Genomic DNA, 20,626 nt, shown 5'->3' on the forward strand with positions numbered 1-20,626 from the left:
GGGGGGGGGCTGAGCTGCTTCCCCCCAGGTCAGCTCCTCACACTCAATGCTTGCTCCTTTCTCTCTGTGTTGAGGGGCAGAAATCCCTCCCACAGTTGTGCCCCAGCCACACCAGAGGAGGGAGAAGACCTGCAGAACAGCAGCAAAAATAACATTGGCTTTTTTTCACCCCCAAGAAAGAGTTCTTATGCAGTGCCCAAAGTCAGCTCCCGGACACCCCTTTCCAACACACCAGGAGGGATCTCACTGAGATTTGGTCTTCCAATGAAATGTAACAGAAAACAATCCACCTCTGCCCAAGGAGACTCTGTAAAGTTGGGGAGAAGGTGCAGAACCACAGTGCAAAATGAGCAGTTCTGGAGGAGCTGGGGAATAAGATGGGAATGCTGCCGGCCTTCTCCTACCACAGTTCTTGTTCTGCAGGGAAAAGCACCCCCGGAGGAGTTGATGGGGATTTGCCTGAGCTGAGCTTTCCCAGCTCCATCAGAGTCCATGGAATCATTAAAGCTGGGGAAGACCTCTAAGACCATCAGGTCCCCACAGGAGCACAGAGAGCTGCAAGCAGGGACAGCAGGACGGGACAGGGAGCAGCAGGGAGAAGGTGAATGGGGAGAGAGGACGGCCGTGAGGCGCGAGGTGAGGCGGCCTTCAGCACACTGAGCTGCACGTGGGAAGCATCGCAGCCACGCGAGCCCTTCGGTCAGGCACGAGGGAGCTCGTGCGGGCACCGAGCCCGACGGACGGCAGGAAAAGAGCGGTGCCGGCAGCGGCTGCGCTTTGAGCGGATTTCTGCACACGATGGGATCCGCACGGGAGGTGGGAGCCCGAACTCAGCGCCGCTGCAGCGGCAGCTCTGGACCCTGCAAACCGCGAGCTGCACGAAGCCACGCGCCCGCCCGCTCCGTCGAACCCCGCCGCGCTCTCCGATCCCCTCCCCGACGCGGGGCGGTGCAGCGCGGCTCGGCCCCTCCCGCTGCCCGCCCCGGAAGGCGGCGGAGCTCCGTTCGGCGCAGCCCGGCCCTTCTCGGCGCGATGCTGCAGCTCCGCGATCCGGAGGAGGGCGGCCCGGAGGACGAGGAGGCGGCGGGGGCGGGGGGGGCGGCGGCGCTGCTGGTGCCGGGGGGTCCCGAGCCGCCTTTCTCCGCCGCCCCCCCGCGGCAGAAGCTGCGCCCGCTGAACGTGCGCACCGCGAGCCGCGCGGGCCGCCTGAAGGAATACTTCGTGTTCCGGGTACGGCCCGGCCCGGCCCGCCTCGCCTCCGGCCCGTTCGCCCCGCTCTCCTCTCACCTCTCGCTTTCTCGCCCCCCCGCAGCCCGGCACCATCGAGCAGGCGGTCAGCGAGATCCGCGCCGTCGTGATGCCCACGGAGGACGGCGACGTGGAGAGCGTGTGGCTGCTGACCGAGTGAGTAGCGCGGGGCAACCGCGGCTGTAGCGCTGGAGGAAGGCGCTGCTCTCTTCTGCGTGCTCAGATGCAGTTAATAATTTACTGGCAATTATGTTTTCTATGTTGTGCCATTTCTGAGCCGGGATGTTCAACCTCTTCTCAGGCCTGGTGGTGGGAAGCGAAGGCTATGATGGAAAACACAGCAGTGCCGACACTTGGCTCTGCTCTCCATCGCAGCCCTTGTATCAGACAAGCTGTTACATGTTTCCAGCCAGCTAAAGCTCCACGTTCCATTTCTTACCAGAATCGACCACTGGAACAACGAGAAGGAGCGCCTCGTGCTCATCACCGACCGGTCCCTTCTGATCTGCAAATACGACTTTGTGGGCCTGCAGTGCCAGCACGTCACCAGGATTGCGCTCAACGCCATCGACACCATCTCTGTAGGAGAGTTTGAGTTCCCACCCAAATCTCTGAACAAGTAAGTTGATGCAGTCCCAGTTCAGTCCCGTGGCTGTCAGTGCACACAGCTTGAGCTGGCAGCCTTTGCCCTGGGACAAACCATGAGTTCTTCCTATTGCTGCTGGTCGCCAACTTTGTTTATTCAAATTCCATCAGTGATAAAGGAGCTTGCTGTCTTGAACAGCTACAAACCAGCACCACAGTTCCTGGCTTTAAGGAGGCCTTTTCCAGATCTCTAATGGAGGCCATCCCATATTAACCCCGCTGTCTTCAACACCAGGAGAGAAGGAGTTGGTATCCGCATCCAGTGGGACAAGAGGAGCCGTGCATCCTTCATCAACAGATGGAACCCGTGGTCCACCAACGTCCCCTACGCCACCTTCACTGAGCACCCGATGGCAGATGCTGACGAGAAGGTTGCATCTCTCTGCCTGGTAAGGGAATCACCTCTGCTGGTCTAGAATTCTAGATGGCCTTTGCTATTGCAGGCTGGGTACTGCTTAGAGTGGGTAAATCAAACAGGAGCAGTTAAATCCAACACACAGCTGCATCTTCCTGTTCTCTGCATCTCAGCTCTGAAGGACAGCTGAAGCAGTTTGTGCCAGCTGGTTAACTCAGAGAGGAAGCTAAACCTTCTGGAAGTGCAGAGTCCTGTAAAACCCAAAAGAAAATGGATCTTGATGTTATTCCTGCTTTCATTTACCTGGCAGGCAAAGGGCTGACTTTTGTCTGGCACTTCCACCAGTTAATTAAACACATAACATCGTTGCTAATGCAAACCTTCACTTGGTAGCTCTCTTTTTTCTTTCAGTGGTTGCTCTCCTCAGATTTACACTTTGCAATAGAACATTACAGCAGTTTAACTCCAGCACTAGTGTTAATGCAGGAGAACAGCAGAAAAATAAGATGGCTACTGATAGCTTATTTACATATCTAGCCAACGTTTGCTTGTAAACAGTGCTATATGACATTAGTCATAATTATCAGAATGTAAAGTTTATTGTGGAATGTGAGATTCACAGCAACGAGAGCTTTAGTGTTGACCCTTTACACTTTTAGCAGCCTTCCCTATGAAAGCAGAGGGATTTGTAAAACAATGGGGAAAACATCACAGTGATTTATGATTATTATTTTTAATCTTTCAGTTGGAAAACTTCAAAACTCAGCTCATCCAGGCCGTGAAGAAAGCTCACAAGGAATGGCCACTGCCAGGAAGGGCCAACGGGGTCCTGGTGCTGGAGCGGCCTCTTCTGATTGAGACTTATGTGGGATTGATGTCTTTCATCAACAACGAGGCCAAGCTTGGCTACTCCATGACAAGAGGCAAAATTGGGTTTTAAAATGCACAGCATTTGGTCTTTTTAAAGGGAAAGTGATTTTATGTTAGGCTCCTGGGGAGAACCCTGCCTGGCAGAATATTTGGTAAGCAAAGCAAAGACATTACAGGAAGGAAGGGGGGTGGGTGCAGAACCAGCAGTTCACAGGAGGCCCTGGTTGTTACGGAGAGGAGAATGCACGGTGCAGAGTGAGCTGAAGCAGACACACAGCGGTGTCATGCCTGTATTGTGTAGCTAACTAACAGCCCTTACACAGGACAGCAAGCAGTGCTGTTTTCTCTTCCATTTCTAACTGCACATTCTTCCCTGTTAATCTGTGCAATCAGAACCTGCTGCAAACAGTGCCCAAGGTCCTGTGCCACAGGACAGTTGTACCCCAAATCATGTGCTGCGCTGGGGACTGACCTGTATTGCTTAAAGAGGTTCCAGTGTCTCCCAGTTACAGAGATCTTAGCTTACTGATGACTGACACACAGCTTTCAGGACTCATAACAGGCATCCTTTAGCAAGAGAGCCAGCAACTCCTGTTACAGCTGTACTGCTACATGTGCTCAGAAGCAGGGAATGTGACCTATTTCTTTGTCAGCAGGCACATGGCTGAATATGAATATATATCATTGCTTTTTGTAAAAGTAGCTCCTTCCTCAGCTGAATCTGACTTGCCATTTCGTACCACCTTTTGCTGTAACCACAAAGACTGAATTGCCAAAAGCATTGCAAACGCTTGCCTTCAGAGCTGCTACCTGTAGTAACCCTACTTTGGTCACATTTATATTCATAGCAATTTTCTTACATCCACTCTAGTTTGGCACAGCAGCAGCACGAGGCCTCCTAACAGAGACAGACAGAACTTTAAGCACTGTATGTCAATCTGGATTTATACATTCTTATATTTAACCTCATCCAAGCCTCTGGTACTGAATTTCAGAAGCAGGGGAGAGATGCTATAACCACAAGTGCTCACAGGGTTACTGCAACAAGCTTTGTCATTGTCTGTGATCTTCTATAAACATGGTTTTATGGGAATACTTGTCTGCACAGCTGCAATGCTGAATAAATACTGTGCTGCAGCAGCTTTTTCTTTTTTGAGCTTGATTTGTGTTTCTGAAACTCACACAAAGCTGAAATGACAGTGGAATGCAACAAGTTGCACGCACCTCTCAATGCATTCTCTAAGGTATCTGCTTCACTGTTACCTTTCAGTAAAGTTAGATGTCCCCAACTAATTCTTCATTCATTTTGCAGAGACTCAGGCTGTCGAATTAATGGCATTTTTTTTAGTTAGAATCATATTAAGTCTGTAATTATCAAAATATTTATTGGAAATTATCAAAGTTAAGTAATATCTATACATTATGTACATTCAGCTACAGTGTTAGAAAAAAAAAAAAACACTCCATAGTTCACAGAATTAGCAAGAAAGTTCAATTACATCAAAACTGAAGTCTTCTTAAAAATCCAGACTTTGTTTTCCACACTTTAGATGCAACATCATTCAGAAACACTCAGCACCTTATGGATTGGAGTTTGATTAAGCTCCTTCAAATAAATAACTTATAAATAAAACACTTCAGATTGGGGTTTGACCCCTTTCCTCATTCTTCCTCAGATTTGTGAGCATTTCAATGCAACTGAGAGTTATTTCACTTCTTCTCTTCCTAAGTAACACACACACAAGTTATCCTTACTCAGAAGTGCCATGGAATCTCCACTAGGATGCCAGCAGAGAGAAACAATCTGGAAGTCACCTGCAGGAACAGCAAGAAGCACCTCCTTATTCCAGTCCCCTTTTCCTAGGTAAAAAGCCACATGCACTGCAAAACAACCATCCCTCCCACCTTAGAAGCTTTAAACAGGGCGTCTGATTTTGTTACTGCGCAGTGGAGACCAGCACAAATAATCTGCAGTCTTTTTCTGAAAGACTGAAAGACCTGTTTTCAAGGGGCCATAAGCCAAAGCTAAACCTTTACTTAATTTGGCCCCAGCATTATTGTAAGTGGAAATAAAAAGCTCATGGCAGCTTGCAGAGGGCACTGTACCTTCTTTACCTTCGGTTGGCACTTGTACTGACACACATCCAGCTGGGGACCACAGGTAGACTTTGCTATTTCCTGTGCATAAAGCAAGTCGAGGCTGCCGTGGGTCCCACTGGAAGGACTGGATGGCACACAGCTGCTCCAACACTACAAACAGCTTCAGTTTCTGAATGTCCCAGATCCAGACAGCATTAGGAATGTTATCTGACAGGAAGAAAGGGGAAATCATTTGAATACCCAAAGGAAAAACAGGCCTCACAGCCTCTTTAGAAGTACTCAGTTTGTCTTCCAGCCTCCGCTGTTTCTTACTGAGCTGTTCAGCCATGCTGCTGTTAATGGGCTCTGCCTCCAAACCACAGCTTTTGCATCCTGACATAAACAGCCCTCAGGCCTGTCAAAGGGAAAACCTGAGTGTCAATGCCATGATCACGTGTCAATCAGAAGCCCCACAACAGGCTGTGAAGAGCTCTGCCTTCCAAGGCACACTGAAAGCAGAGCAGGAAGGAACTGAGCACTTCCTTTTCCAATCCAGTGGCTTCATATACACGTGAAGCATAAAGAGCAGGTTATTAAGTATAAAGGCAAGCTCAAGGTAAAGCACATACAACAAAAAGGTTTCTCCTTTAACAGAGGACAGTAGGAACTTACCATTTTTGGTTGCCAGGAAACAGTTATCAGGACTGAATGCCAACATCCCAATCCCCATTTTGGGATTAGCCCTATCAGCAACTGGTTTGACGTACTGGAAAGAGACTGGCACCTGGGAAATGTCATCTGGAATTGAAAGAAAAGTATCCTACTAAGCGAGCCTGAATGGACAAAGCATTCCATTCCAGCTGCTAAAAACAGGACAGTGATTTACTCTCCTGCAAGATACTCCTATTAGAAACTAATAGTGCTTCTTTTTTATTTTAACATCTTTCTATGAATAGCTTTCTATTCTTCTCTCCTACAAAAACTTCAAAGGACTGGAAATCCCACATCTGAGATTAAACTATGAAAAATAGGTAAGATCAAGTTTTCCACCATCTTTTAACTTTTATTCCAAACCAATACCAATGCAAGGCAAAGGTGGATACTGCTACAGTACCAAAAAGTAAGAACAGCAGAAAAATACTAATCATACATTGTCTTCCATTAGTTCAGTATTTCAGAGTCCCTTCTAAAACAAACAGCAAGGCTAACACCTCCTGATGTTATTTCACAAACCACTGGAACTGCCACATGCTGTAAGATTCTTAATTGCTAATCAGGTGCTGCAGTTAAAGCAACTCCAAGGCATCAGACAATATCACATGGGTTTCTGCAAATCATAAGAAATGCAGTGTTCAGATAGCTTTTCTAAGCCACTTGGAGATGCATCTGCATTTCTATACTGCTATTCCTCCTGTGTCCAAGCAGTACAAGAGAGCTGTAACATCAGCCCAGTGGTCTTTAGAGTGCCTTCAGAGTGCAGCATCCTCTCTAGCAGGGTGCTTCTGCCCTGGAGCTCTTCACTTAACTCAGGAGACTCGAGCAGAGCACCCAGAGGATCCATTCCAATATCAGCATTTACGTAACATTTATTTATAGAGTGATTTCAGATGGCAAGCTCAAGTGTCTTACTTTACTAAACCTTGGCTTACATTTACTTTGTGTGCTGAAGACAGAACTAGCCAATGCTCTTGTCGGAGGGAAAGAAAATCTCTCTGTTTCAACAGATGGGGATTTCTCCACTTCTTTATACACAATCTACAAAGAAACAAGTGACAGTTCTAAGAAGGGCCTGGGAGAGTTTGAACTTGGGCTATTAATAAATCCACATCCCACTAACTTGAGTGTTATACACCTCATTTCAAGGTGTATGACATCTCAGCATCCCCAGTTCAGTGAAGGAGAGGGGCTTCAAGTAGGCAAACACTGAATCCTGCATTCTGAATTATTTGCTCATTGGAACCATGATCAAGAAAACTCTTCTGACAGATAAATGCATCTTGAAGTCCATGAAGCATGAGTCCACCTCATTTAATATTCCTGAAACCTACACCTGGCAGGGCAATAAATTATTTTCATTATAATGGGAACATAAAATCATTTGTTTAACAAAGAATCTTTATTCTTAATATTACCATAAATAAGCACAAAGTGCAAAACTGCAGGAGCAAAAATATTTTAACAGCAGGCCTGTAACTTCTTATCCCCTAACAGGATAAAAAATGCCAACTGCAATTCTTGTCTGTGTGGTAGAGGCTAGCAGAGTTGTTTCCATTTGTCTTCCATTACATGTTCTATGCTTCACAGGAAAATAAAAGGTCATTTTTCATTTAAGAAAAGTTGTGTTGTGCTGAGGTGTGATCAGTGGATCGTGATCCACATCCTCAGATCTCTAGGGCAGTCACCTCCTACAGTAAGACACACTGACACGTGGCAGCAGTCCTTGGAGAATCTACTAACGCTTACACTGATAATCAAAAGTGTATCCCAGAAAGTTTGAAAGGATTCCTTTATTTTTTCCTTATGATTTCAAATATTCAAGAAGTTCCCCAAGCACCATTTAGAGCTTAGGAGGGGGAAAAAAAGGAAAGCCTCCAGGATGAAGTGGATTTACTAACATCTCTGGAAACAAACAGCCACACCAACCAAGCGCTGATAATGATTCAGCAGTTTGCAGCCATACTTACAGCCTTTGTGTTACTAAGAGTTGCTGGATGTTCAAACTCTGTGATCTTTTTCCACGTTACATGGTTCAAAATACGCACCTAATTCAGGAGGATATTGCAAGACAGAGTGGTTACAACACGATTCTGCAAGTGGTTTAGATAGGTTTATTTTCTCTTTTCCATTTCTTACCTTCTCGTCATAGCTGCCAATTGCCAAAAATTGGCTGCTGGGACTCCAGGCAATGGATTTTATGCCTAACGACCATTCATAAGCCTGGTATGTGGACAGCAGTCTGCCATCAAGGGAGTACAGCAATATTTTGTACTGAAACAAATTGATGATTTGGTTTGGTCCTATTGCCCATAACTCCACAGCCATCAGAAGACACTTTGCACAAGAGATAACATTTAAATATTCCTAACTTCTTGGGTCACTACTTAAATTCTCATGCAACATAAAGTAACATTGTCTTACAGAATAATTCTTTCCTTGTTGATCTGAGTAGCAGCTTCCACAATGTTTATAATCAAAACTACAAATACATTTTCATATAAGTTAGATGTCAATAAGCTATTTTATCATCATCAAGGACCCACGTAAGTTTGACATACTTGTTAGGATGCCCATTACCTACACAGGTGTCACAATCTGAAATGTTTCCTTGGAGTTCAGCTTATCTTACATTTGTTTAGAAATACAACACCACATTTTATCTTAGTCTATCCATGCTTCATACATGGCAGCTATAAAAGAATAACTTAAATTCTAAATTCATCTTTCCCCTCATACCTCAAGACATGTATCCCACACTGCCAGAACACAGCCATTGGGAGCCCACTCAATCCCAAACAGATCTTGTGTTTCAGTGTCAAAATGCTGCCCCCAAAAGAGAAAAACATCATTTGAAGCATAACACTAACAAACACTACATATGTAATCCTCAGTTTCACCCTTCCAAATGCTATCACAAATATAACAGTCTTTCATATGCCAGCCCAGAAACATACGGTTTACTGCCACTAAAGTTCATATGAGGGGTTGTTTGTTGGTTGTTTCTTTACACACATAGCATACACAGCTTCCTCAGCAGAAGCCCTCTGCTATGGAAGTATGCTGCAGGCCAGCAAAGGAGCCAGATGCTGGCTAGAAAATACACTGGCAAGTCTACAATCAGAGCAGCAAAGTGATGGTGTTTAAAGTAGTGTGCAGCAGATGCTCGTTACCTATTCAGAAGCAGGGCAAGGCAGACACTTCTTACCCTCAGCAGCTGCCAGTTACTGCACACAAAGAGGCTGACAAAGTCCTTGCAGTCACGTCTTTCTGCTACTGCCATATAGTGGCCATCCTTGGTGAAAGCTATTCCTGCCAGCGGGACAGAAAGCTAAGTCAGAGAGCAAGGCAGAGTAACCGATGATTGGCCAAAAAAGCAGACGAAGCAGTTAATTTTGTTTAGCTGTGCAAGTTAGTTATGCAGCTACTGGCATCCCATCAACTTCCAAGTGTCAGTTCCCATCCCCTCTCTTATTTTCTATGTTGCCATCATCTCATACAAGGTATTCTTGTACACAAACCTCAGGCAGCAAATTGCTAACTGCAGGTCTGATGGGAGCCACCCTCTTTTCAAGTGACAGATAATGAGGAAAGGCACTTCAGATTTGTGCTTTTCATCACCAACATACTCAGCTTAATCTGACACCTCACAGGACCCATCAGAGAGGGAGCACCACAGAAAGCCATGCAGAACAGGCACACAAACTGGTTACAGTTCTGTGCAAGGGCTGAAAACTCAGATCCGAGGGCAGCAGTCACAGCACATGGCACCCAGGTACCCATCACAGAGAAATGCATCTGTGTTCAATCCCATACCTGTGGGAAATTGGTGACACTTACCCTGCTGACAAGCTTTGGGATACTTGATGTAAGATACAGATTTTGTACACAAGGACCACACAGTTATCCGCAGCTGTTGAGAAAGACAAGGAAGAATTTGCTTGTTTTTTGTAGATTAAAAAGTTAGTACATACCCCCCAACCCCAAAACCTAGATCAACAACGCAAAGTAGATTCAGTGCATGGTTTAGTACAGGTTTAGTAAAGGTACAGAACGCTCCCAGAGGTACAGGTGCAGAACACCAGGATGGACAGCAGCACTTCACTGATACTGAAGATGGAGATGCACTCAGTGTTAGCTGGGTTCGTGCTCATAACATGTTGCCAATATCCTTTTCAGCTGGAAAAATAATTTCATCACAAAACATGGGAAAGAGATGAGAAATCACTGCAACTCAAGAACGCTGTATCTTAAGCTGAGTATAAACCCAGATCTGTTTATTAACTCCTAACCACATGCTCAGCTGTGATGCCGATTTGCACTTTGTTCTTCCTTCCTCAGCCACCCACAAGAAGGCAACGCTTCAGAACTGAGAGAATTAGAATTAAAAGACAAGCAAAAGCAAGGCATTAAGAGCCATATCTGCGGTATTTCTGGAGCCTCGTGCACCCACAGAACATGAAAACTGCAAAGAAGGCAGTCAGCTGCAAAACAAGCCCCTTCACAGCTCGTCAAGGTCACAGCCTGCATTCTGGAAGCTCTGCGTTGCCATCTGCAGATTATTCAATTAAAAACAAATACTTACTCTCCCTTAGCAACGGCAGCCACACCAGACATATGTGCATTAATCAGTATGTCATGTGAACCTTTGCATTTATATCTGGAGCAAGGAATGTTTCCAGGGTATGTTTTTCATCCCATGTTTTCCCGTATTTTTATTGCACCAAGGTAAGAGATTCTAGATAAGACACAGGTAAAACTATTTTTGCAATTAAGATCCATGGGCACAAAACCATCCTTCCCAAGTCCACTGAACAACAACATCAGTTCTGATTCACTACATAAATATAACTTTAGCACCATCTACCATTCAATCACCCACCTGCATCCAACGCAGATCAATTACCAGCAGCGATGGGAAAAAGTTTCTGTTGCTCTTTTTCTTGTGTTTGTCCTCAATAAACATTCTCCTTTCTCTGAAGCAATTGGTACAATTCAGTGGTGAGAAATGGCCCCAAGGAAGCATCCTGTGTGTTTGTTCTTACCTGGTAACACCGGAGCCTGTGCACCGCAGTGGACCTTAGAGGCTTTTCTACTGCTGACATGAATCATGCTTTGATGTTGTGTATAAACCAAGCTACAGATCCCTAACACTGCCTCTCTCCAGAAATGTGAAGAGCAAAAGAGCATCATTAGCTGTTTTTACTAATTTTTAATACACATTGAAGAAACTTATGAGACTTGAAAAGACCACACACAAAACTGCTGTTTTAAAAGGTAACAGGGAAGAGCAACAACCATATCAGATTCCAGTTGTCTTAAGTCCAAAGTTTTAAAAAGCACAATTGGGCTACTGTTTAATGCTGCCTTTATTCTCTCTTCCTTTATTTAACAGCTATGAAATTACAGCTAGACATCTGTAGTGCCACCTTAAAGTTTAAGGGATCCCAGTGGAATCTGCAAGATGAACACCATTAATCAAGTTTTATCACCACAACTGCTCACTTCCGGACATACAAAAATACAGCATTGTTAGTCTGCTCCTCATGCAAGATTTACTTTAAAAATACCAACACAATGCCTACTCACATTCTTCTATAGCAACTGCAATAGTGATATGCTGCTCGCTCCTATTAATTGCGGTGTTAAATGCACTTGCTGCTGTTCCTCCCTTGACCAAAACAAGCAGCACACACAACACACATTCTACAGCCACTTAATACAAGCTTAGCAGCTGCAAGCTTTGAATGCTGAGGTCTGGATTGTCATTTTTCCTGACAAAGGCATCCAAGTTCACACTTGTGTTACCACTTGGCTCCAGCCAACTCACCTGGCCTGCTGTGTGTCACATGCACTGCTACTGCAGACCAAACAGACTGGCTCCAAAGCTTAGAAAAGGCAAAGCCTTACTGCTGGAGCACACAGGAAGAGGGGAATCTCTCAGGGAGAAGCAGCTCAGGGCGTGCAGAGCTCCTACTGTTACCTCTGCCTTGCCTGAGGCTCAAGCAATTCAGTTGGGAGTTCTACTATAACTTCATCACAACCTCCTGTCCAAGCCACACAACACAACCTAAGAAGTCTGGGACTGGTATTAGAAACTTATGAGAGCAAAGTGTTTTTTTGATCTCTAAATTTAGAGATTCTTTTCAGTTTTTCAATTCGTCTACAGTAAAAAAGTTTCCCTAAACTGGAAGTTACAGTGTCTACTCCATCTGTGGCCCTCAGTCCTGCCTTACACAGGCTAACAATGCTTACAATTGAACATGAGGAAAAAGGGAGACCCTTCACCTTCTCAGATGGAACTGAAAAATGATTCCACAATCCTACCCAAGCTGCCAGTGAAACCTGGCCTGAGGAGGATTATTTCACAGCCAGCAGAGATAACTGAGAGACAGAAACAAAATGCAGAGGATGAAAAAAGAAAGCAAAAAAAGCTTTAGAAAAAGCACAATAAACTGTGCTGATCCTATTTGTTCAGAGTTTGTGGGGAAGGAACAACAGCTTTCACAGCAGAACAGCTTGTGGTCGGGTCAGAGCATGGCAGGCATTTCTTACTGCCCGTTTTGAGGGTACTTTCTCTTTCCTTACCATAAGTTCCTAGATTAACTGGAGTTGTCAAACCCAAATCCTAACAATAATGGTGTCTGAGAAGTTTTCAGCTGTTGTTTTGCAGTGGAAAAAAAAAAAAAACCAAACCAAAAGCAGAAGCATTTTTAAAATAGCCTAAAAACAGCTGAGAAAAAAAAGCATTTAGATGGTAACGTGATAAACAGTCTGCAGTGCTGGGTTCAGGACTACGTCCAGTGTTGACAGCTATAGGCAGGTGTAAGACTGGTGATTTTCAATAGATAAAAACACACTTTTAAACAACCTTGCATCTCAAATGACTGTCAACTTTTGTCCCAGACTTGACTGGGTCACAAAGCCTCCTTACATAGCACTGTCTGTCAGCACCGGATTTCAGAAGATTATTCAGAGCGCATTCCTCGACAGAAAGCATTTTTCAACCAACGCAGCCATTTACAGTTACTAAGGATTAGCTCCAATATACACAGAAACACACACAATTTTTTCTCCCACTGTAGCTCCAAGGAAGCTTCTTAATGCTTCAGTACTGAAGTGGAACTCAAGAAACTACAATACATGAAATTCCAAAGCACAGGTCTTAAGAGAAATGCTCCAGAACAATGCAGATGATCTCCAACCACCTACCACAAAACTTCCAAGCCTGGAATAAGTTCCATTTGCTTTCCCTGCATCTTTTATCTGCAGCTCTTGTTTAAACTCTACATGCCTGTCATCCCAAACTTTGTGTGGGAAAGAGGAACGATACCTGGAATGACATCTGATAGGACAGGACAAACTGATAACATGGACTCCTCCAGCAAGCAGCCTGCTGTGCCAGATACACTGCAGTGTTTTCAGCAGAGGAAGCACCTGCTACGAAATACAGTAGCAAACAACAGCTATGGGACAAACTGCTTTCCAGGGCACTACACAAATCAACAGCACTGACATCATACTCCAACTTTCTCAGATTCCAGTCTTCTGTGAGGGAAAGAACAGAGCCTGTGTATGCTTCTGGTCATCAGACCACACCACTGAGCTCTGCCTTATGTACCATACTGTTTGCTGGGGTGTTTATGTAAAGGTTTAGATGGTTATCTGTACCATTCTACATTACTGCACCCCGTGTAATACTGTTAGGACTCACGAGACCTACACAGTGATACAGAATTGTCTGCAGCAAGATGACCACATCTGCATATTTACACTAACATTAGAAATTAAATACCCTGGGAGCATCACTGCTCATCTCAAAAGACAACCGAGTCAAAATGGATTTCAGAACATGTCAGAATTCTCATGCACTCCTCTTCAGTTAGAAACTGCACATGATGTGGCTGGTGGTCACATTAAAAAGAGAAAAGATAACAGCACTCACTATAGATGTTATGTAAAAATGTAAAGATGTTACTGCAAAAAAATCTGACTGCAAGTCACCCAATGAATACGTTCCCTGTTGCACTAATAAGCAAGGATTGCTAGAAATAAATTAGTATAACCATATGCTTAAAGAAGTCTCTAGTAGAAATGACTTCAATTTGCAAGCTTACAATGGAGCTCATATGTTAACTTGAAGAATTACAAGTATGAGTGATTAGTTGGTGCTGTTTGAAAATGTCAAGCTACCAAAGCCAAACTGCACTGGTTGACAGGGAACCAGAAGCCCCCCCCCAGGCAATCCCTGAAGTTCATAGCACACATAATACACCAATATTAAGTATCTTGACAGTTTCTGTCCCAAGCACTGCTAACGCCTGTCCCAGCAGACCATGGATTTACATGCTATAGAGTAAACACAACTCAGACATCGGCATTACCCAGGCAGCTGTCTGACAAAGCTAATTTAGCAACCTGTTTACAGCTGGAAAGAAAACTTATCCCAACACAGATGCCAACTTGGCAAAGGCTTAATGAAATCCTTTAAGGTCAAACCAAGTTCTGTCGGGAGGTAATAAATACTTGCTGGTCCACCCCCACATGAATGTGCCATAAGAAACTCATTCGTAGCACATAACACCAGGCTTCAGTTTGGGTTACAGGGACAACACCACTCCTGCCTGACTGTCAGACATGTCTTCAATGACTTAGAGTTGTAGCTCTGGACTCACGTTTATTTTACTCACTACCAAGGTGATTGCTGCTGGAGAAACTCAGGTTTAAATTAATCACTCCACAAAATCCACGATGTAAGAAGTTGAGGGGAAATGGAAGGAGACTGTTGGACAGGCAGAAAATCCCTACCTCAGCCAGCACTGAAAATCCTTGCCAGGGAATTCCACCCTGTATGCATATTTCCACACAGGTTCCCTTGAGAGCATCAGTTTTCACACTAACTCCAGTATGCACACAGATAACAAGCCCCCCACCTGCATCCCACTGATTGATATTTGGATGGAAATCTTGCTGTGTAACATCCAAACTCAGGGCAACAATGCATCATTTCAAAATCCAACTAGTTCTGAAAGAGTCAGATATATTAAACAGAAAAATTTCTCACATGTGGTTCCCAGCTATTTTCTGGCCATTCGATGTACTGAATTGCATCAATCATCAGCTAAAAAGGTGGAGAGTCAGACTTCCACATGCCTTCCAACGTGTCCCTCAGTGTACAGCATACACAGAGTGATCTGGGCTCTACACCTTAGTGCAGATTCCAGAACACAGCTCTTAACTGCTTACACAGGTTTTAATTCAAATTTTGCAAGTGCTTCTACCAGCAGCCATCTGACATTTGTCACATCAAGCACTTCTGTGAGCATTTCCCAGTTAACCTAAGGCTATGTTTTTTTTAATTCAAAAGCCATTCGTGGATGTTTGTAGATCTCCCTGAACTACCAACATATTTGGTTACCAAAACTGCTTTCATAAATGAATGTTATTCCTACAGTTAAGCACACAATTTTATCTGTCTAAGAGTCCATTCTCTATCTTACCAAAACTCCAGAGAATAAAACGTTAACACAGTAACATCTGAACTGGAACTAACATAGGTTACATTTGGGAATACAGGAAAACTGTTCTTTACCACCACTACAGCTTTAAGAACTTCAGGTTATTTTAAGAGGCAAAGGGCAGACAGTAACATCTGATACCATGGAGAGTAATCATGACTTCACACTTACATGAAACTCCGTTGTATTGAGAATGTGACGACCATCCGGACTCCAACATGAAGCCACCAATCCTGCTGACCCTTCATCTATCTTACAGTGCCAGTCTGGCTGTTCCAAGGACCAGACCTACATCAGGAAGGAAGGAAAACAAGCAGGCACCAAACAAACGGCTCATCAAAACCTCTCCTTGCAAGAATACGCTTCAGCTGAGAAAAAGCTCCTGCATCACCGACCAGAGAGGGCACGAAACCTCCAAGCCGTGGCCATGAAGGACTGGCGTTGGATTCCGCTACAAAAGTAAGCCTCACAGCTCTGTGTGTTAATAGAAATCATAAAATAAGCAAAAATATTTGATAAATACTCTGAGTATATCCAGCAATTGAAAAAAAAAAAAACCCACGCTTTAGACCATTTGGCAAGTTTGCATGTATTTGTTTCCTGCTGAAATAAGCTTTGGTTTAAATTAGTTTACTTTGTATTTTCATTCTAAGTTCGTTTTGAAACTAAGAGGTAGGTCACAGCTTTATAAGTCATAGCATGCTGCACTACATATCATCAATAACATTTTCCATTACTTTAGCAAAAGCATTGAACTGGTGACTGCTGTTCACACTCACAGCACACACAAGTCTACGACAGGACTCTGGGTCCTTACCTGAACAATCCCTCGCTTGTACATGGCACACAATATGAAAAGAGAATCAGACGACCATTCTATGTACTGAATCTGGTCCAGGCAAGTGTACAGCTGAAGGATCTGGAGGGTATTCACATCCCGAATGATCAGCCGGTACTGCACACAGGAAGCCTGAGCACAAGCAGGAACACAGCTGGGTTGGTGCATCAGCCCCGGACCTGAGCAGCTCGATGTGCTGCACCCCACAGCGCTGTACTGGGCAGCATTCACCTTAGAAAGGCTTCACACGAGCTGTGCTCTAACACAAACAGTGGCTTAAGCCAGTAGGGGGGCCTATAGTCATTTAAAACCCGAGTTCATTAGTTGTGTGGCTGCTTGCTAGGCACGACTAAGCCTACTCCTCCAAAACACGATTCCTCGTCCCGTCGGAACGCCACTAACCTTTTAAGCGTCGGTAACTGAGCGCTGTGCTGACCGCAGCCCACGCCGTTACAACCAACCGGACGGACCAACCGACCCGCACGGCTCCCTGCAGGCCCGTGGCCGTGCGGCACAGCCGCTCTCCTTGTTAACCCCCACGGGAACGGCACCGCACCGCCCAGAGTCCGTCCCAACGGGAGGAACTGAGGCCCGCTCCCGGCCGCCACCACGCGGCCCACGGGCGACCACCGCCCGGTAACGCCCGGCTCCACCTCAAGGCCCAGTCCCGCCCCTCAGCCCCGCTCTCACCAAGCACTTCCCGTCGGGGGAGAACCTGCCGAGCAGCCCGGAGAGCTTGAACAGCTCCGAGAAGTCCATGGCACCGCCCGGACCAGCACCGAGAGCAGCACCGATTCAAACCCGCCCGCTTCGCCCGCCGCGCCCTGACCCACACCTTAGGGCGGAAGCGGGCGGAAAGTGCGGGAGCTTCCGGTCTGGACAGCCAATCGGGGCAGGTGGTGCCGCGCGGCATGCCGGGGGTCGTAGTCCGGGCGGCGCGGGCCGTTTCTCTGTCAGGGAGCGCCCGGCGGCGGGAAGTCCCCGCGAGTGCGCAATTATTATGCAAATGAGCTGCGTAATGACAGCGGCGCGTTCCCAGCGCGGGCTCCGCGCCCTGCAGCCCGCCAAAGTCACCGGCGCCGTTCCCTCATTAGCGGACTTCCCTCTAATTCGGCTGTCAGACGTTTCGGGTCGGCAGCGTGCTGCGGCCTGCTCCAGGTCACACTTCGCGCTTCACGCCTAATTGCTGATGGAAATGAAAGGCTGAGAGCTGCAGATGAGGCGCACCGGTACAGGGAGGGCGTAGAAATAAAAGATCCTAAAGCTTGATGAGAGAAAGAGCCACGAAGGGTTTTGGGAGGTGATGGGGGGGGGAGCAGCCCGGACCTGCTGCTCTGCCCCGGTGTGTGAGGCACTGCTGTAACCCCACCCAGGATGTGCCCACAGCGACAGCCAGCATCGGGATTTGTTATGGGAAGTGGAGGCCGGAGCTAAGCTTGGCTGAAGCAAACCTTGAGCTTGTGGAAACGCTGTCAGCAGACGTTGGGTGAGTGTGGAGAGCTGAGAACTGCAGCTACAGGTAGAGAAAGCCACTGGGTAGTGGTTTAAAGAAGGAATATTCCATCTTCTGACCCATAACGTGGGGCTTTCAAGTGAGGAAGAAGGCTCTCGGCCTTGCTGCCCTTTGGGGACGGTCCCTGCTGTTCCCCAGGAGGGATGACTGGGCCTTGTGAGCAATGTGAGCACCCAAACAACTCCAGAGCAGCAATCTGGCAAGGTGCAGAGCTTCCTTTGGAGCTGTGCTTTCAGTCTCCTTCCCAGCTCGACAGCAGCTGTCTTCCTGGCCCTGCTGCTGCCCCAGAGTCATTTTGGGGCTGGTGACCAGCTTAATTCCCCTGCACGCTTGGCTGAGCTGTCCCCACCCCTTTGTAACTGCCTTGTATTCCAGGAAGGGAGTGCACAAGCCTTTGCCTCACTTTTCACATAGCTTTCAACAGCTCCAATGTCATTGCCTAGGCGACCAGGACGCTACTAGATTGTAGTGCAGTAAATAACAGATCCTCAATCCCAGGCCGCTCCTGTCTGCGGGAGACCTCCGGAGGAACTCCAAGTGCCTGGGGAGCCAGAGCAGGTAGGAGAAAAAAGACAAAGGGAAACTCCTTGCGATTTGTGTGTGTGTGTTCCTCAGCACAGACCCTCTCTCAGTTGCTCCGTAGTGCAGCTGGAAGATGATCTGTGACTGCTTTTCTTTGTGGGATTGTTACTCAGGATTAAAAAATCTTGGATAGATAGCTCCAAAGTGCCTTAGGTCCAGAGTGAAAGCTCTTATGGAGGAAAGAGCAGCCTGGAATGGAAAAGCAGAGAAGAGGATGAGCACAGGCAGGATGCTGAGGTGGTTTCTCACGGCCAGGCTCAGCAGGGTCGTGGTGCCTGCTGCAGGGACAGCACCTATCTGTTGACTTCTCTATCTGTCAGAATGGATTTTGGTCTATGCTGTTTTGTTGGTACCTCAGGCTGCTCCAGTGTGTCCTGTTCACCCAGTGCTGATGTTAATATGCTGCTGGACACAGAGATCTGAGTGTGCTGCTGGAAAGCTCACTTACTTTCGGTCAGTTTTGTAAGCAGTGTTTTGCATGTGTGGATTTACTAATCAGAGGTGAGTGAGCAAGAGCACTGAGTGTTGTGACCTTGGGATGTGCCAATATTTTGCAAATGTTAACTTGTTGGCTGCAGACTGGATGAGCTGGATGGTTCCCGATGTGCAGCTGAGGGGAGGAGTGGAGGTGTGGAGATAAGCTCACAAACTGTCAAGCAGAACACTGCAATTTCTTATGAGAATCAGCAATATCTAACCATTGCCCTTGAAAGTCCCAATCCCAGCTGTGTGTTCTCACTGCAGACCCCACTACTGCGTGGGAAAAGAGTGATGCCTTGTCCAGCATCTCAGCAGTGCAGATTTACAGGCACGTATGGCTTCTTTTGGCTTCCGAGGTCTTCCTCTCTCAGGCTGGGCCAAAGGCCTCTGAAGATTAGAAAGAGACCCATTGTACAGACTTGTGTGCATTTATCTCCCATTAAAGTGGCTAAAATTTTTTGTCACATTTCATTCTGGGCTGTTAAGGGTGGCAGGATGGTGGTGAGTATGTTGTTACTTGCTGAAATAGCGACAGGCATTTCTAGGTAAAGCTAAGGCTTAAAGTTAATGGTGAGATCAAAGATGCTCCTTGAGACTGCTGAAACTCAGCAGCCAGGCATCACCTCCCATCAAAGCTTCATCCCCCTCTGTATGCATGTGGTACCTTTGTCTCTGCCCACTGTGCAATTTCCCTGCAATGCACTAACTAGCAACAGAGGGAAGCAGCAATCCAGTGAATGGTGGAGATGAGTTGAGAAGGCGTGCAGAGAGGCAGCTCCCCATGTGTAACCAAGCAAATCACATCAGCAGCACTGGCTTCATGCACTGAGCCCCAAGTTTGCATGTTTCAATCTTTCTTTCTCCAAATGCCTGCAACGAATCAGCCTGACTGCTTTGCTGCAGCCTCCCTTTGGGTCCTGTGTCACAGCCACCACTAAATGTCACCTCAGGCAGTCTTGTTCACCCGAGGCATCTATATTACATAGAGGCAGAAGGGACAGAGGATCCCCTGCTGCACTGCTTAAGAAGCAGATGTGTGTGTCTGGAGGTGCCATCGTGGAAATCCTGATGGCGAAAGTTTAGCTAGAGAATTCTGTGCAGAAGTCAAGGTGTTACCTCCTCAAACTGTGGTGCTGGGAAGAGGTGTTGGGGTGACATCAAGGAGCTGATGCCTTAATGGCAGAGGCTACATATCCTCCGGGCTGATGTGGGAGACTGGGAGTGGCAGAGAGCCTGAATATGCTGCTGCTGTGTTTAGCCTCAGGTTAGTCACCTCCCTGTGCCATTTGCATAGCTGACAGGCACTGGGAGGTAATTTCATCCAAGTCATCTAGTAGTGCTTCCAATAAAGACAGAACTAGTTTATGAGACTCTTCCTGGTTCACCCCCATTTAACCTGTGCCAAGGGCTTCTGCTGGATCACATCTGAGGATGTGATTTCCTTCTGCTGGACTGCCCCATCAGAATGACTGCCCTGCTTCCTTCCCTCACTGATCCTGTAGGATACCTCATTTTAGGGCAAATTACAGACAGCACTGCTGCCAACTTCCAGGAATGCTATTTGCAAAGTTTCCTGCAATTCTCTGTCATCTTAAAGGCCAATATTTAGGCTGTCACTATTGGTGCAGGGATGCTTCCCCAGCATGTGCAGCAGTCACTGCACGAGGGAGGTGTGTTAGCTGCACTGGCAGCCCAGCTGCTCTTTGCACCACGGATCCCAAGTGCTCAAGTGTGAATGGACACTGACCTGGCTTTGCCAATGTCAATTTTGTTTTGAAAGAGAA

General features: G+C 46.4%; 3 protein-coding genes across 8 annotated transcripts in view; 2 read left to right on the plus strand and 1 right to left on the minus strand.

The window, feature by feature from the left end:
- The first annotated feature begins 994 nt into the window (after positions 1-994).
- TPRG1L (tumor protein p63 regulated 1 like) lies at positions 995-4,258 on the plus strand. The gene is given in 7 exon segments (XM_042883337.1): positions 995-1,230; positions 1,313-1,404; positions 1,691-1,867; positions 2,129-2,282; positions 2,994-3,183; positions 3,186-3,250; positions 3,253-4,258. Coding segments are annotated over 7 exon segments (1,047 nt in total). The 5' UTR covers positions 995-1,032; the 3' UTR covers positions 3,424-4,258.
- A 219-nt stretch (positions 4,259-4,477) lies between these two features.
- WRAP73 (WD repeat containing, antisense to TP73) lies at positions 4,478-17,117 on the minus strand. Of its 3 annotated transcripts, none has more exons than XM_042883335.1 (12): positions 16,958-17,117; positions 16,247-16,399; positions 15,601-15,717; positions 9,752-9,824; positions 9,120-9,223; positions 8,651-8,737; positions 8,051-8,185; positions 7,882-7,959; positions 6,847-6,952; positions 5,870-5,995; positions 5,234-5,425; positions 4,478-4,933 (listed from the first exon to the last, which is right to left on the minus strand). In XM_042883335.1, the coding sequence occupies exons 1-12, from the start codon at positions 17,024-17,026 to the stop codon at positions 4,824-4,826; spliced, it is 1,350 nt and encodes a 449-aa protein (XP_042739269.1). In that variant the 5' UTR covers positions 17,027-17,117; the 3' UTR covers positions 4,478-4,823. The 3 variants fall into 3 exon arrangements, with proteins under 3 accessions (XP_042739269.1, XP_042739268.1, XP_042739270.1); XM_042883334.1 differs by having other exon boundaries at positions 5,225-5,425; XM_042883336.1 differs by lacking the exon at positions 16,958-17,117 and adding an exon at positions 16,670-16,779 and having other exon boundaries at positions 5,225-5,425.
- TP73 (tumor protein p73) overlaps positions 15,624-20,626 on the plus strand; it is a 33,843-nt gene continuing 28,840 nt past the window's right edge. The window contains exons 1-2 of one of the 4 annotated variants that reach the window (XM_042883330.1): positions 17,318-17,753; positions 18,224-18,338. Coding sequence is in view for 2 of the 4 variants with exons in the window: in XM_042883328.1 (XP_042739262.1) it covers positions 15,857-15,888 (32 nt within the window). In the remaining 2 variants the exon portion in view is untranslated. Of the gene's footprint in view, positions 15,889-17,317; positions 17,754-18,223; positions 18,339-18,793; positions 18,864-20,626 lie in introns of those variants that run through there. The other 3 variants (XM_042883328.1, XM_042883332.1, XM_042883329.1) reach the window with 3 other exon arrangements.

Source organism: Lagopus leucura, unplaced genomic scaffold (assembly GCF_019238085.1).
Source record: "Lagopus leucura isolate 7727_CA_CO unplaced genomic scaffold, USGS_WTPT01 Super-Scaffold_100037, whole genome shotgun sequence".
NCBI classification, from domain to species: Eukaryota; Metazoa; Chordata; class Aves; order Galliformes; family Phasianidae; genus Lagopus; species Lagopus leucura.